The sequence below is a fragment of the Chroicocephalus ridibundus genome, chromosome 7 (assembly GCF_963924245.1).
Source record: "Chroicocephalus ridibundus chromosome 7, bChrRid1.1, whole genome shotgun sequence".
Lineage (NCBI taxonomy): Eukaryota > Metazoa > Chordata > Aves > Charadriiformes > Laridae > Chroicocephalus > Chroicocephalus ridibundus.
The window spans coordinates 22,039,699-22,057,812 of record NC_086290.1 but is presented as its reverse complement, the minus strand read 5'-3'; the positions used below and the strand labels follow the sequence as shown (position 1 = coordinate 22,057,812).

Below are 18,114 nucleotides of genomic sequence, written 5' to 3'. Positions count from 1 at the left end.
CTCTGTCCATCACAGCATGATAAGCTACCAAGTCATGCGGCAATTTGCCCATCCGTCACAGTTACACATTTGGATTCCTTCCATTCACCTTCTGTACCACAGGAGACTCTGTCAGCAGCTTTTAGCTCTCCTAAAGCAGCACAGACCTCCCGTCTTCCTCTTCTGAGAGCCTGTGTCTCTTGTACAGACGGACCTTTACAGACTTAAAGGCAGTACATCAAAAAAATCGTGCTTTTTCACATTATCCTGAGCCATTTTCTGTCCACCATGGCTCTCCCTTGTGCTATATAAATTGAGGGGTACACGTGGAATAGGAAGCAAAAGATACTAGACATACAACTGGACAAATTCCCACATAATTAAATCTCTTCATAAATTTCTTCAATAAACAAGAATTTAAACGCCATATTAAATGCATTACAAGATTCTCTCCATATATTATCATGGGCACATATTAACAACGACAGTAATTAGTTCTGTAAACACAATGGAAATCCCCAGGTTTAGTTCTTTTCCAGCAGCAAAACTTCAACTGATGTGTGACAATTCCTACATAACCAGTATTTGTGTTATGAGAACCGTTGCCTCAATTTTCTGCTGAAGTTGTAAGAATGTTTTCATGCATCCTCTTTATAAATACTTCCTCATCACGTTTTAACGCTGCACCAAAGCCTGCCTGATGAGGGTATTTTGTAGGCTTTACTTTGGTGAGTGTATGAAAGCAATTCCAGCTCATCGCATTGCTACACATACACAGCTCCTTGTTTAAAAAAGGTAAAGCAAATCCCTTTACCCCTCTTCCTTGTAACAGTAGTGAAAAAACATAGGATCCTATAATAAATAAGCAAGCAGATTTGGTCTACTGTAATGGTACAGGTCTGAAAGATGCAGCCTCCTTGGCAAAATCAAGAGATGCAGCTTTTTCTCTGGAGAACCACTGTCCAAGTGACCCTCTTCTCTCACTTCCAGAAGTAGTTAGTAGGTGGTGCTTTAGCCTGACACATCTGAATGAATATCTACTTTTAAGAAATTTGACCACCTAGACTGAAAAAGACAGCTTTTCCAAAGTGGGTCCAGCTGGACACTCAGAAATTATTAACATGCAAAATTTGAAATCCCAAGACAATGTCTTCTTTTAATAAAAATATTTTAACTTGTATAGAGAGAACTTGTCCTTCTGCCACTGTTACTGTCCTGTAACCAACTGTTACAAACAGTTTCATACAAGAAATAACATAAAATACCACAGTGATGAACTCAGCAAAGACACACTTGGATCTGCTCTAAAAATGCTGGAGTCTGCAGTGTGGATAACAATCTTTAAGCTAAACCAAAGGAAAACATTTCTTGCATTTCATAGAAAAGAGAAGAAAACCAACACTATATTCCTAATACTTATGTTTATTATGAAAGTGCCTCCAAATTAAAATAGCCCACAATACTGATTGGTTCCAGAGATTTTATGAGGAATAATTATTTTCCATATTGAAAAAACCCCAAACCAACTGAGTTAAACACAAAATAATTCCCAAAGTTCTACGCAACAGCTATATATGAAAGGACTTCTAAGTAGCACATCACTGTGTCTGGGACAGTGGAGTTCCTACACATCACTGCATTTCTGAAAGAGTTGCTCAAGCACAGGATTGTCATGAAAACACAGGTGAAATAGTGTCATCTGCCTCACCCTGACTTGCAACAGGTAGTCAACATGCACAGTACAGTATGAGAGTTCATGTAAAAATGTTAAACCTGGGCACTGCAAGAAGCTGAAGCTCAACAGAAGCCAGAAAATGTGTTTTGTTGCACAGATCATTTTAGGTAATGATGTAAGACAATCATTTTGGTCTTTTGTCTGACATGTGTGATCACTGATATGGCTCCAAAACATCATTTCATAGTATTTCCTCCATTTTTTTTAATCGAAAGCAATTTCAAAGACTGATAATTCGGTACAGACACACTCAAACACTGTGTTTTCATTGCAACTACAATCAGAAAGCTTTACAATTTAAAGGCTACACATGTACGCCACTTTTCCAAACTTCCACTAGTGCTTTTTAAAAACAAAAGAAAAAAAGAATAAGGTTGTCTTACTGAAGTTCCCATTAGGTCCCTGTTCCAAATCAAAACCAGTCAAAACAAGTAATACAAACTGGTTTTGCTTTATGGTTTAAAGGCAACTGTAGTTCACAGAACACTGAAGTTAGGCCTAATAGGGTCTACATTACAGGAAGGGTAAAAAATATTTAATAACTCCTCTCGCACAAATGTCACAAGAAGTAGACAATAAGAGACATACAAAAATGAGCTGTAGCAAAGAGATTAAAAAAATACCAACGCATCAACTGTAGAAAACCAATGGTAGCCCATATTTCTCTGAGAATACGGAAGGCTGCAGTAATGAGAAGATGAATGAAACAGGCATTAGGCTTCCTATTAGAATACCCTGCGTAAAACGCTTGCAGTGTCTAAATCAACCTGTGTTGATCATCACTGACATTTGCTGCAGGGTAACGGCTTTTACTGTCGCGTCCCATTCAGAACCAGAATGTGATTTTCACTCCAAACACATACAGATTTGAGACAAGATTCACTTCACTGTAAGCAAAGCTTTAGTGCATGTACTTGGGTCTCAGAAAAAAGATTTGTCATTGGCAATCACACCGAATGGTCACAGGCTGAAAAAGGAGCATCTGAAGCTGCAACACCTGTTCCAATTCTGCTGGAATCATTAAATAAATAACACATAGAAAAAACTACAAAATGGCAACAAGGAAACAGCTTGGGACACTTTGGTATTTTAGAACTAGCACTACTTAACGTTGATCAAGATCCAAAAGATTCCAACGTCCACCCTTGTTTGATCAGATATTTCTACCATTTTCTGCAATGTTTGTTTTTAGGTTTTTATGAAAAAAAACCAACCCAAAACCCCACATATTTTTCTTCTGGTACAAAATATGCTAATATGGAAAACAGTAAACAAAAGGAGATCTGAATCTTATTTTCCTATATTCTGGGCTGGCTAGGGAGAGAAGACAAATTCTTACTATTTACTAATAAACTCTACATATCATTTCCTCATTTTTCTACTTCAACATTTCAACCACTGCGTTGTGTACCGTACTATAAAAAGGGAGCGTAGAAGTTGAGGACAAATAGGTTACAGAGTACAAACCCTCATTTCTAAAATGACTAAAACAACAATTCTACAAAAGGTACGAATATACAGAACCTTTAAAGATCTCGCATTTACTATGCAAATCATTTCAATCCATTTTCTGGAATATGTGTGATTTTCCTCTAAATATTTGCTGGCCTCCAAAAGCACCTTGCAAAGCTCTTCAGCAGAGAAGCAAACAAATTCAACTGGAAAAGGAAACAGTTGCGTGACATTCTCTCTGCAGAGTGGAAGATGAAGCCAGAGTTTTGAAATCCATTGGTTAAAGCAATGAATCAAAACACACTGCCAAGTATGATCACTAAAATACTTGGTCCTTCCCACTAAAGACCGAAAAAATTGTGTGAATTTTTAATTTCCATAAAAAAATCATAGCTTGAAAGTTTAGTGATTGTTCGGCAAAGTTTAGTCAAGTTCTCAATGCTTCCTTAGTCTTATCCCATTTCTGCAGATGTGTCATTTGACTCTCTCATCTCGCCTATTTCCCAGACATATCTATATTAAGTTTATTCTAGGCTGCTAAGAATGGACTCCAAAAAGCCAGGTTTGTATGAGATAAGTAAGTCACTGGGTGTCAGCTGAGCCATGGTAACTGCGTACATGCTTTAGCGCATCATAGATGCAACTGAATTTAAACCTCAAAGGAAGAGTTTCAGTCCAAGTGGCATTATTAAACAGTGGGGGTACACAGCCAGTGATGGTGAATCATCTCAAGGGTTGTAGCCTTGACTGTACATCCGAATCAACACCATACAGCACAGCAGGGACCAACAGGGACCAAAGGCTTCCTGCCTCTTGCACAGGGATTGGTTTTGGAAACTGCTCTCTGTCCTGATATCAACAACATTACCATGCTATTCTATGTTGTGTACGTTGATATTTCAGAGCAACATTCTGTCCCCACGTAAGTCAAAGTATTTTGCCAGAATAACCATCTTTGCAGAAGGGAAATGGTCCAGTGGAGGCAGCAATCAACACCAGGAAAGAGGCGTGTTTAAACTGTTATGACCATCTTAGCAGGTCAGATTTCAGAAATTATAATGTTCATTGAATATATCCCAGGACGGTTTTGTATTAAAATTTTGGTACCGTCTTGACAGTAATTATTAAACAACTGCCACTTCAAATACTGTGGATGGGAAACTTTCTATTGCAATCATTATACTGTCACATACATAACCTGTCCTGCAGCTAACTGTATGAAATCAGAGGCACAGGAGACAGATGAGAAAAATTAGAGACAGAGAAGCTTTTGGGGGAAAAGGAGGTTTAAATAAGACGCCCCTGCTCCCTCAGATATATTCATGGACACATAAGCTAGGCAGCTGCTGAATTACAAGGTTACCTGGCTTTTTCAAAACATGCTCTGTGGGTAGTAAAACTGACAGTTCTTCTACAATTTACAATTTTTCAGTTTTCTTTCCTTTATGGCCAACTAAGTGGAGGTACTACTTTCATTCATGCTATTCTGCCCTTTCTTTTAGCACATTTGTTGTTAACACACAGGGGTCCCTATGGATAATAAAGGTTTCAGAATTTTTCAAGACTGACCAGTAGAATAGGAAAAAATCTCAGTTTCTCAAAAGAAAGAAGTGGCAACTCAACTTTCTTCAATGAAGTCTGTATAAAATAGAGCCTTTAAACACGTTTTATGGCATCAGAAACCATCTATATTTTGCTATTTGCATAGATGGAAGGAATCAGACATATTTCCTGGCTTAGAGTTCCAGCTGAACACGGCACTCCAATCCAATCTTTGTATATAGAAGACACACATTTTTTTCTTCGTTTGTTCCTTCCTTTTTTTTTTTTTCCTTTTTTTTCTCCTATTCTTTTTTTTTTTTTAATATATGTAAGTCTTTGGTCTAGAAGCACATTGGTTCTGTGTGCACATACACAATACTGTTGAACAGTAGGTTGCATAGAGTCTGTTACCCAAGAACCTTGCCTACTTTTGGCACTGCTGTCACATATCACAGAAAAGTGTCCTGCAAGAGTTGTATGATCCTTAGCATCCTACACCAAACTTTGATCTAGAGACTGGAAGAAGTGTGTCTATAATGTTAAAAAAAGATGAGTTTTGAGTGTTACTTTGTCTTCTTTGGGACACAGTTTGTAAATCTTGGATGAAAAAGGAGAGCAAAATCATTTTATAAACACCCTTAATTTTATTTCTAGAGGTGATGAAATACTGCTGAGCGTTCAAAGTTTACTATGAATTAAGTGAATTTTGCTCAAGTTTTCATGCATTTAAAATAAACTACTTCTAGTAATGTATGACATTCTGCCTTTTCTCTCTTCAGCCTACTAAGAAAGTGGCAGTAATTATAAGAACAATACCTAAGCTGAACTGTGTCTGAGGAAGCAATGAACTTGCATCTGCTGTTTTTTCCATTACACCCCTGCTCTCATCCATCTGAATGTGAAGAATAGTTTCAGGAGTGAGGTCTAGATTCACAATGGTGCACTTGAACAAACACCTTTCAACATGGAATCTCTGCAAAAAGCTAGAATCTGTAGAGGGCAAAAATTACCAAGGAAAAAAAAAAAAAAAGTAGTGAGAACGAGTTTACCCTAACTGTTGACATCAATGCTTTTGGGTATTTGCACAACTAATCGAGTCTACTTCTAATGCAATTAACCACCAAATTGAATTTTAAATTATGCTAAAATAATATCCCACAATTACCACAGTTTTTTTTCCCCGAATTGCTAATTGACCACATTACCTACTATTTAAAATATCAATCCAGTGTTTTAAAACATTTTGTTGGAGGAACGGCCACTGTGATTTCATAGGCAATTTCAAAACCAGCACTTTAAAACACAAAGATAGCAAAAATATCTGAAGCAGATCTAGAATCTATAAAGCTATGTTCTATCTTACTGTAAGTAACAAATCAAGCAACTATTACTTATAGCAGACTCAGCAAAAGCAACAGGGATGGACAGAAGAGATCTGAGCATGATGCTCTCCACCACTGAGAATCCCAAGAGATAAAGTTTGAGAATGGATATTCCCTTTTGTCCAGAAGTTTCCAAAAGAATATAAAATAAATATTTCAAAGACAGTACAAGTGAAAATACTGCTCCCATTGTGTCAGTTACATACACATACAGCATGCCTACGATTACAGAATGGTGTGTTGTCTTCATTCACAAACAGGAAATATGGCAGTGCGCTATCAGAATGCTTTGATATTCCTAATTTTTTCTGATGCTGAGATATATGAAGAAACCGCATTCACAACTTATAATTTACTTCCAGTAGCAAACAGTTCATTCTGTTCGTGTCTCATGATTGAACTCAAGGATTAATGCTCCTCTGAGCAAGTGCCACCAGTAAGATACCCGTTTGTCCCATTGGCACCGCCGGTCCCATTAGTGGTGATAGTGCTGTGCGGGGTCTTTGAACGAGGTACTGTTTCTTCCTCATCTGAGCTTGACTCAATGTCACTTCGGTCATCCTTTGCTACCTGTAGAATTTGAAAAAGAAGCAAGCAATAGGAGATTGGAAGGAAACAACTGAGCTTTTTGTTCAAGCCAGAATCTGAGAATTCAAACATTTTTCAATCTGAGCTTTGAAAGCTATCTCAGCTCTGGCACATGTCTCTGCTTTTGCCTGCCTGGACTCAGTTGAAACACAGATGCCTGTACACACACATACGCCACATGCAAAGGCAGGGTGAGAACTTTGCACTGATCCACTGAAGGTCAGGTAAGGTCAGGCAGAGCTCTACCCAGTCTGATCTTGAAAATCTGCAAAACTGGTAAGAGTGCATCAGATGAAGTAAAAAAAAGCATCAATGAAAAGAGGTCTGAAGTCTAAGCTGCATGCAGCTTTACAAATGCAGCTTTCCATGCCTGCTTCTACCCTTGTTTGTATAGCTGAGCTTCCTAATTTGTTCAGAATCTATCCATGCTGTGCCAATTGCCACATCGGGGAAGTACAATTGACTTTACTATAGCGAATGGACATAAAGGGGGCAAAGTACATGACGAGTCTTCTTCACAAAGAAATCAAAACAATAAAGAACAGGGCCACTGCATATAATTTTTTGCTTACAGTAATCCTCCCTACTCCAGAGAGACCTCATGATAATTCTGCTCTCCAGCTCTTGCCTCAGAAACAGCCATTTGCCTTTGGGGCTCCCAATGTTGCGACCATCCTTGCAATATCACAACACCCGAGTGACACTATTCTGCTTGGGAATAAAGAAACACACAGTTCCCTTATACCTCCCAATAGGTAACAGTTTTAATGTCAATGTCTAGCAAGTCTGCAAGTCTTGACCTTGAAGACCCATGAAACTAGACTTCAGCTAAGGTCAGAAATTTGGTTCCATACTTACACAGCTTCAATTAACAGATTACTTCAGTCTCTTTTATATAAAGGACTATACTAAAGCTGTTGGGGATACAGAAATACATTTACAATTATATTTTTATCAGACAGAAGAGAATGAGCCCAGCACAGGGTACTGAGCACCTGTGATCAATGCGAGGGCAGACCAGATGGTCAAAAAGTTTTCCGTCATCTTAAATTCTCTTTATATTAGATTCACTGCCAATTCTTTTGCTAGGGTCCTGCCCAAAGCCAAACAATCAAAAGAAGATTCTATGCTGCATTCACTTCCATTAAACATGTGATCCACTCTCTTTATTTTTAAAACGCTAACACATACCAGGGTCTTTTCACTTAAAACCTGATGCGAATGCAACATATCTTGCAGTACTTTGTTCTCTTTGTTTATCCCCAGAAGAACTCACTGGAGTAATTTCTACAGAAGGAGCCTAGAAAATATATATCTAGGCTCAAAAAACTCCTAAGCATAACAGAGACTAAGAAATAGATGATCAGGATTAATTACAAATTTAATGATAATAAATTGCTGAGCTGTTCCAAAGGTGGATACGAGTAATATAAAAATAAAACAATAATTAAAGAAGAAGATCTAGTGTAAGATATTTGTAATGTGCTGTGAAAACATTGCTTATTTTACTGCAGAAATGGAAAGAACAGGGTTGCAAGTGAGAAAATAAGATCTGAAGGAAGAAGAATCCTCCATGTATATGCATCTTTAAGTTGGCCACTGTTTTACTGTGAATAAAGCTAGCTCTGCTAGCTCTGCTCTCATATAATCTAAATTTTCTTCAGTGCAATTGTTTGAGTTACAAAGCGGAGGACTTACAGTCTCAAGTATGCTTCCTGAATGGTGACAGAGCAGCTGCTTATCCTGCTGATACATATGTGTAGAAAAGGCTGTAACATAATAGCACCCAGATACTACAGATAGAATTGGGTTTGAATGTTATTAGGCAAAGCAAAAATGGCCTTTAAAGATAGACTTCATTTTATATATATGAACACAAGCAATGGCTAAAAGTACCAAGCAGAACCTACAAATTAAAACAAAACAAAACAAAAACTCAACACAAACACCAGTATTGCACAGAATAAATCTTTGGCATAGTAAATGTAAAGAAACTTACATGCAAGGGGTTCCACTTCCCAGCCTTCCAGCACAGCACAAGGGAAAGGATAAACAAGCAGAGTAAGAAAGAGTATGAAGCACTCTTTGAAGTCACTGGTGTAATTCAGACAGGAGAGCTGAGGCTAATAATCGCTAAAAGCAGAGGAGACTGAAGTGTGTCTTCCAGGCAAGATACAGTTCACGCATGCACTGTTTCACACAGAGCGAATGGCAGATTCTGGGCTCCGTCCAGCGCAAGGCTGAGCTCTCCAGTACATTCACAGAAGGCATTTTTCTGCAGAACAATCCCATTCACTTTGGGGGCGGTCACATGTCTAAAACATCTACTTAGGCACTCTTAAGGGCAAAATGTGCTGTACTTTACATGATCTGTGAGCGTTAGTTCTATCACCTAAATGGGAGCACCGTATCTGCACAGGCAGTGCAATGGGGCTAGCATTTCTGTGAATTATATCTTCCTGTCAAATACAATGGCAGCAAGACATTAAATTCTATTCTAAACGGTCTTGCTGTGGGAATCCTAGAAAAAAAGTACATAGCTCTTTGCAGAACCTCAAAAACACCAAAAGAGGCTGTGATTTGTAACTTTGACACTAGCAAAGGCAGTAGAACTTGAGTTTGTGTTATTATTACTATCACTACCAGCTGGGAAATGAACACTTTGCTAACAACTATTATAAAGAAGGAAAACAGAACTGTCAGCCCCAAGAAAGCAGTTTGCTTTGTTTTTTTTTAATCCATTTTCCGTAATGTAGTTTGGTTCAGTGTACCAGATTATGAAAAAGAAGCATGGAAGCACATATAAGTACAATCACTACAGAGTATATTAACTTGTCTGACATTTGTTAGAAGGAATGGAAAAAAGTTTGCATGAAAAGAAAGAAGAGTTTACGTAAAACAATACAGGTCTTCAGTAATGTGTTATGGATTAGAAAGAAAAAGTAACGAGTACAGTCAGTGACCCTGTATTGATATTGAAAAAGTTAAAATCCTAAACATGAAATAGAACTGTGCTGTCTTACCTTGCCCTTTGAAATAGCTTTGTAGGCTGCCTTTATGATTAGGTAAGACCAAAAACAGTGCAGAATTTGAAGAATGACAAGCAGCACGTTGAAGACCCACAAGGCAGGAAAATTGCCCAGAGCTTCATACAGTTCAAACAATGTGGTGTTTAATATCCTAGAATTGAAAGGGACAGAAAATAATAACACTTTCCTTAAGCCAACAATCTAAAAGAAACCTTTTAAAAATCAAGATGACAAGTACTTGATTAGATGGGATCCACACAGGTAAGTTGGTTCTCAGAGTAATAGTGACTCGGACTGAATCACACAGGTGTCTCCAGAGAGAAAAAACATCAAAATGTTGCTTTCAGTGTTTAACTTCATTCTGCAAACATCACATATAGAAAACAAAGATCCTCAGTGTGCATTTCTTCTCTTCTTTCATAAAGCTGGCAGGTGTTGGTTATCTCAAATAACTCCTTCCCTGATTAATAACAAAGATTACTTTATTCCATTTTCTAAAATAAAGCTTTTTCATCTCAACTGCTTCCAGTGGGGGCTTGGTGCCCCCATGTTAGCACAGAGTAAGAGCACGCAGGAAGAATGTTACACTACAGTGCAACCCACATGCAGTGCCCTGTTCTTCAAACCACGTTCCCAGGCTGTGACAGTGAGCTGCAACCTCTCCCATGTTACATGAGACAAAACTGTACCAAGAGCTGGGCAACGCTCCCTAAGTATTCCCCCATCTGAAACCCTCTTTCCCAACCCCAATCTCAAAGCCAATGGGTTTGTTTCAGCGTAGGCAGCTACAGATGTCTTTGCCCTCTTGGTATCGGCAACACGAGTGATGTGCTGCGTGGAACTGAAAACAGTCTGAGACTGTTCAAATAAAGTGAGACTTCAGTAGCATGTGAAACAACTGTAGATGTGTGGCAGGATTCAGCCTCTTCTGGGGTTTTCAAAGAATGGGGGTTGCTTTGCCTGTGTGTCCCAACATAAACTCTTACTTATTTAGTGGAAACTTCAGCACCAACAGGAAACCAAAGTCAAAATAATCAACCAGTCAAGGGGCTTAACCCTGGGTCTTGAATATCCTGGGTGCCTGTGCTAACCACTAAGGGACTGGGTAGCCCCGGTGGCCACTTTTTGTACAGAATCCAATTTGCACACCACTTACTTATGTACAAGCAAGGCTAGGGTTTAGCAGTTACATAAAGGACAGGTGGACAATGGGGATACTTTGGGGCAGCAAGGGTTGTAAGACCTTCTGGTGGCCTTTCAACACACAAAGGGGGCTTACAAGAAAGATGGGAACAAACTTTTTAGCAGGGCCTGTTGCAATAGGACAAGGGGTAATGGATTTAAACTAAAAGAGGGTAGATTTAGACTAGATATAAGGAAGAAATTTTCACGATGACGGTGGTGAAACACTGGAAACAGGTTGCCCAGAGAGGTGGTAGATGTGCCATCCCTGGAACCATTCAAGATCAGGCTGAATCTGAGCAACTTGATCTAGTTGAAGATGTCCCTGCTCATTGCAGGGGGGGTTGGACTAGATGACCTTTAAAGGTCCCTTCCAACCCAAACTATTCTATGATTCTATGTAATTCAGGCAGTTGTAGGCATTTGAAACAAGTTTTTGAGAACATTTCAGATGCAGGCAGTAACAGTCATGTTACAATATGACTTCTGAAACTTTGTAAATAAAGCACTAATTATTCTGCCCAAATACTCTGCCATAGCAGATGATTTCAGTCTGGACCTCAGCCTGAGAGCATGGAGCGGACAACAGACAGTAGAAACAATGACCTATTAACTAGGGGGAGAAAAAGAAGGCAATATAAAGATTTGTCACCCTCCATCCATTTTCCCTGCTGGTGTAAAAATGCATTAAAAAGTCCATTGGCTTTATGTTCTTTTTCTTTTTTTAAATTAACTATCACCCGCTACCCACTAGATGGCACATTTAATCAAGCAAACGCCCGCACAGCTCTTGGGCTGCACCAGCTTTGTCTGAAGGCAGGAGACGTAGCTGAGGTCCTGTAAAGGCTTCAGAACAGGGCAGCTCTCCTGAGTTAGAGATAGTGGGCTCAGTTTTTTAGTCACATTTGCCACAATTCTTTCCAACAACATAAAAATCAGATCAAGTAGTATTAAGAAGTATGTACAGACAGCAAACCCGGAATACAACATTTAATGCTAATGATATATGTGTCTAAAGAGCATTGGCCAAAAATCAACCAGTGATTTCGAATACACTGGCCTTAATACTGTAGAGTGTTCCATAATAAATTTTCTACCATTTATTTTTGCCTTCTTACACTAAACTGCATGTCTGCTTCATAATTTATTGAGAACCAGATGTTTTATAACGTTAGTATACAGCTGTGTTTTTACACTGTCTTCTGTTTATGGAGTGAACATCAGAAAAAGAAACTGTTTTCCAGTTTGCAAAAACCCTGTCATATTATTGCTTCTGTCAGCTAAAACTCTTCAGTTGCAGCTTTGTGTAATTTGTTCTGCCAGTGGTAGCTCTACATGGCACACCAATACCCCACTTTATAATTCAAGGGGACGCTCTCATGCATATCAAAACACAGCTGCAGTCAGCACTGTTTTACTTCACCAGTACTTATTTTAGTTCTAACCACTATATCAAATTCAAGCTTGAAATCAACAACTCCTGTATGTAAAGCCACCATTGCCTTTTTCTACATTTAAAATTTTATATGCTCCAGAATTGTAAATGCAGTTTCTACAAGTTTCTGTTTATATTTTCATTCACTGGACCAAATTCACCTCTGGGGACTTCCATAGGAGTCAAGTCAAAAAAGCAGCATTAGAGATGCAGATGGTCTTATTTTTTCCAAAATATCAAGAGGACAGCAAGGCCAAAAAGAGTGCTTCTGGTTCCAAAAGTGGTTTCACCGTGCAAATGACTCATCAACTGTATATATCAACTGAAATAAGCCTTCGTTGAAAAAGCAGACCTCTTCCTAACATGCTCTTGTGGCTTGTCTGACAAACTAAGGACAGGACTGGAACTCTCCATTAAAGCTGCATAAAGGATTTCCCTAATTGCTCAGCAATGCTAAGAGGCGTCAGTGACCTGACGTGTAGGCTAGGTGTGCACATGGAGCTAAGGCTACTTCTAAGCACGTAGGGCTGAGCAGATGCTGAATGAAAAGTACAGAAAACTACAGAAAAAAATGGAGAAAAGCAAATAAACTTTCTCTCTCAGAATAAATAAATTATTTCATGCCAGAAGTCTGAAATGAGGGGAAAAATCATAAGGTTAGCGGTCAGAATACAGAGAGAAATTCTACTTGTAGAGACTGAAGAAGGGAGGGAGGGGAGAAAAGTTTGACAACTTTCCACCAGTTCCACGGAATCCAAAGGATTCAACAGAAACATTTTAACCAACTACACAAATAACAGGGACTGGAAAAAGCAGTGTGAGAACGGATTACACGAAAGTGAAAGTGCCTATGGGATGTATATGCAAATAAATCTTAGGTTCAAATACTCAAAAAGGCAGTCAGGCACTTAAACCTGCAAACATCATTGCTGGAATTTTTCAAAGCTCTCCAGCGGTTAAATCACAGCTTTTCGTAATGAATGGTGGAAACTGATTCTTGGCTATCTAACTTGAAACAGCTGGACTTGATCTCACAGGGAGAAATTACTTTAAGCTGCAAGCGATCTACCTCTCTGAAGAATTTGGTCAGCATTTCTCGGGTCTCTGCAATTTGAAACAAAATGTTAGCTTCTGCTTTTGAAAATAGGTTCTGAACTGTAGCAATTTTTCTGAGGCCCTGAAAGATTTGATAGCTGGACAAAACAACAAAATCCCATGGAAGGTATTCTTCTCTCTTCTCTCATTAAATACATCCCAAGCAGGGCTGTGTACCCGGCTGCATGAAGCTCTCAGTTTAGCATTTTGAATTATGTAGTGTGGCTGATGAAGGTAAATGAAAACAAATTCACCACTTAAGATCCAATCTACTCTTACAGAAATCTATGGTAGAATTTCAGGAATGCTGCCACAGTATCTGAGCCACTGGGAGAGGTAATTCTGTGCTTACTATACTACTGCTCTAATTGAACACTCAGAATACAATTAACACATTTTCAACACTACTAAACAATCAGCTGCATCACATCAAGATGTGCTTGCTATCAGCAAGAGGCCCGTGCACTGACTCAGGTGAGATTACACTCCCTCCCCTCAACTTAGCGGGCACCAGTCCAGGCTCCCGGAGAGCAGTTACTCATTCTTGTCATGTTGATCATTCGTCTTGCACCAGGGATGGAATGAGAAAAGGGAGATGAAGGAAGAGAGATAAAGAAAGAGAGGGATGGGTGGAAGAGTAAAATGCTTATTTACATCTGTCTGAGAATTGGCAAAACCGTGCTGTGTTTGTTTCTGAAAGGATCCTGAGAGGAATGAAAGGAGGTGAGAAAGAAGGCCATGTGGAAAGAGTAGGCATTCTTCCAGACAGGCAGGAAATTCATGATAAGCTCTGCAGAATGAAGCATAGCGGGGTGATGGGCACTACTACCACATCCAATGGGAGCAGAAACTGTGCAGCTGAAATAAGTGCTACTGCTTGTTGCCTTAACTTCTGCAGCACTGTCCAGTGACCAACACCCTGCGCGTGCAACATGCTGAATGAAAGACATATTGTTACCCCAGTGCAATAGCCAGAAGTCTCAAAGTATAGCCGAAGATGGCAAAACATAATACCAGCTTGTTTAAATAATTCAGAATAAATGTATTTATCTTCTTTACCAAGTGTGTATTAGACAACAGTATTCTGTATTGCACCATAACCAGCTGCACTGGGACATTCTTCAATACTGCATTCACTACAGAGCAAATAGAAAATAGGTGGGCATTAATGAAATTCAGATCCTATTTAGTGCAAGTAATACAACAATACTACTGCCAGCAATGCTTCTGCTTTTTTTAATTTTTTTCCTTTAAAAAAAAAACAATTGTACTTACTTCTGCCCTGAAACACGGTAGTTTATCCTCCATTATAAATGGTAAAAAGTGACAAAGACCAGAGAACACAGAGTCAGGACTCCTAAATTCTGTATTTAGCTGTTCTGTTCACTTATTAATTACATAGTTTACTTTTTGTTAAAGATGGGCACGAGGTATTGGTACATCTTGTCAGTCACACAAAGATGCTGGGAAGATTAATTCATTAGCTTGTTTATAAAATACTATGGATTACTTGCTTAAAAGATCCCATAAAACTGACGGGTAAAGAAAATATATCACTGAGATTAACAGACAAATGAGGAGGCGGTGGAGTGTGAAAGCACACATATGTGCACACGTTGATCAGCTATAGGATGATAAATCAGCTACATTACACCAGCAGTCAAGATTTATCTCTGGGATTTAGACCTTGATTGAAATCTAATAGGATTTCATATCTCAGGCTGTCCCAGTTACTTATGAGAATGCTACGCTAACTTTACACAACAGGTGACCTGACACACAGATGTTTCTGATGAGAGACTTCAGGTGAGTTACCCAACTTTTTACCCGAGAAGGGTATGAAATGATATGCAAAATCCTTATTAAATTCAAGGAACCTTGGTCTATAGCATGTCCTGGAGCCCTCAAGCCACAGAACAGCTAAATATTTAATTATAGCAAATCCAGTACATAAAGGGCCATACTGCCAACTTCTTCCTCTTCTGAGTTTCAGCTCAGCCAGCTGCTGTGAGGACTGTGTCTATATCACTGTTCTGCTCTGAACAGATGCTTCTTGGTTCTTGCTGAGTGGAAGAACAAGCTGGTTTCCCATTTCAGATCCTGCCATCCCTTAGGTTTTCAGTGCCTAGGGCAGGATTTATGCTACTAATCAGTGCATGGCAAATATAAGGGGAGCAGCAGAGACCCACTGTGAACTAAGAAGAGTCAGATGAACCAGTCACTCACACAGCATTAATGAAACAGGGGAGGAAGGATGCGGCGAGAAAGAGAGAGAGATGATCTTTTAACAGCATCTCAGATGAATTCCTCGGATTTTTTGGTTGTTGTTGCTCATTACCCTCTTCTTTTAGACAGTAAATTCATGAAATATCTCCACAAAATGCAGCGACAGAAGGGATATAAACTCTTGAGTCAGCATTCAGAGCAACATTAAATCCACACACTTCAATTTTATCAGTCAGCTCAGCATCACGTGGGAGTTCTGCTCACCTATACCAGTCCCACACCAGAGGATTTCCTGACATGGTGCAAATACAAGCTCAGCTGCTTCTAGAGATGGGTAGCTCCTGTTCTAATACTAATCGGGAACAATACCTCTCTGCAGAAATCACAGCCCTGCCACTGAGACTATGTTATTTTAAGCCCTGAGTAGATCAATGGGATTTCCAGTTACTTAACTAAAATGATGGAACAGGCAGGAAATTATTCATGTTTGATGTACTGTAAAAGAGATGATTCTGATCAAGCTGTCACTGCCCTAGGTTCAGCTGTGCCTTTCTCTTCACTCAATTGCTTCTCATCAACAGTTACTGCCCATTAACTGATTTTGCAGCCACTGGTATGAATAATAGTATTCCCACTCTTGTGGATAGAAAAAAACAAGAATACAAGGTCAGAGACACCTTCACGATCCAAGCTCTAATCCCAGGAGAGTCTTTCAATAGACATTAGGATATGGAGAGAATTCAAATTTCCTAGTAGAATGTAATTATACTCAGCAAAATGTTATATCTGTAATGTGTTCTGGCAAAATGCTTGTGTAAAGGCCTGTGATCATAACACAGGTACAGGGAAACTACGTTACGCTAGGAATGACACTTCCAAAACTGAAAATCTCCAGGAACACATAACTTTTATATGAGCAACAGAGACTACATATCAAGATCCATGTGCCTAGAGTTTGTTATTCTCCAAATAGGAAAGGCATTTATTGTAAACTATAGGAGGTCAGTTTCCAATCTTTGCAAAACAGGGTATCAGAGAACAAAAAAGCCTTCCCCATGCCTCTTTCCGTTGACTAAAAATAAGTGCAGTACCTCTGCTCAAGGAATGTTTCTCCCTCTTGCTTTGGGAGCACACACTGACACACTGCCTTGTGGTTAGCTATATGCCATGGCAGACATTTTGGGAGAAAAAGACTCCCCAAACTTTCTGTAAATGAAGGAACTAATCAGAACTAGTTCAAAAGCCCACAAAACAGCACAGAACAGCTGCAGCCAGCTCTCTGCCAGGTACCCAGTGTCCTTCAGGTGGCTTACATCAATAGTAGGAGTACGACACTTTGGACTCATTGGTCTAGTCCTGAGAACATGTCCCTAGAGTAATGGAATAATTTTAAAATCCATAAAAATCACACAACTTAAGGAAGTGCAGTGGCACAGTGTCTGCCAAGGACTCATCTTTCAAACAAATGACTCAAGTATTATGGTTCAGTTGTGGAAGAAATGCCAAAAGATGTGGATGGGAAGGGAAAAAAACCCCAACATCAAAAACCCAATCAACTGTACCTTTGCCCCCAAAAGCATCATAAAAATTTTCTCTATACCAAAGTCTGGGAAATCAGCCTTAAACAGTTTTCAGTTTAATCCAATTTTCTAAATAACGATCATAGCTATTGTGGGTCAAACTCCGCCATTGTGCGACATTGATGAAACCAACAGAATGTGCTCACTTACATGGATGCTGGGTTTCTCCCAAAGTGTTTAGCCACAATGATCTCCTCCTAGTGAGCAGTAGGAGTAGTAATAAGACCCTAGCTGCATCACGGCTGTTGATCACGGTGTTCAAAAGCCATTTACTATTTCAAGCTGGTAAATTAACTATCGTATTCCCATGCTTTTGTACAGCTATGCCTTTTATGTCCCACATACATTAGCAGCTCACAGTGAACCAGTAGCACTGCTCTGCTTTTATATCAACTCTGTAGCACTACAAAATACACTCCCCTAATAGCAAACCCTGGTGCTACAGACACAACCTCTAAGAGAAAAGAGGTTGAGAAGAGGGAGAACGTTTGCACACCCTTGAACTACGAACAGACACCTAGACTGTCAGCACTCATACTCATATGGGCTGTCTGTGGTACTACCTTACCAGTACAGCTCTCCGCTCCACAGAATGCGCAACAATTAAGGATGTATTTTGGGGCAAAGTTTCCTCACATACCTCTCTCTTAGAAAAGAAAAAAAACAACAGTCAACCTTCAAATTCCCATGGTCAGCCTCTTTTTTTCTCCCCTCCATCCTGCAAGTGATGCAACTTCAGAAGAGACTCGGAGAACTTCAGCTGACTACAAAGCAGCGTATACAGGAAGCTGACTAACGCGGCAGAAGCAACCCTCAGTTCAGCCTCCTCAGGTCATCCATACTCTCCAGTCACCATGCCTTGCTGAGCTGGTTTGAAAGTGGCTAACAC

At 39.4% G+C, this 18,114-nt stretch overlaps 1 protein-coding gene across 2 annotated transcripts in view; it reads right to left on the bottom strand.

The window, feature by feature from the left end:
• Window positions 1–1,230: 1,230 nt before the first annotated feature.
• Window positions 1,231–18,114, bottom strand: part of CERS6 (ceramide synthase 6) — a 134,815-nt gene continuing 117,931 nt past the window's right edge. The window contains exons 10-12 of one of the 2 annotated variants that reach the window (XM_063341842.1): window positions 9,702–9,858; window positions 8,678–8,701; window positions 1,231–6,660 (exon numbers count right to left, since the gene is read on the bottom strand). In XM_063341842.1, the coding sequence (XP_063197912.1) occupies window positions 6,499–6,660; window positions 8,678–8,701; window positions 9,702–9,858 (343 nt within the window). In that variant the 3' untranslated portion in view covers window positions 1,231–6,498. The remainder of the gene's footprint in view (window positions 6,661–8,677; window positions 8,702–9,701; window positions 9,859–18,114) is intronic. The other variant, XM_063341843.1, reaches the window with a different exon arrangement.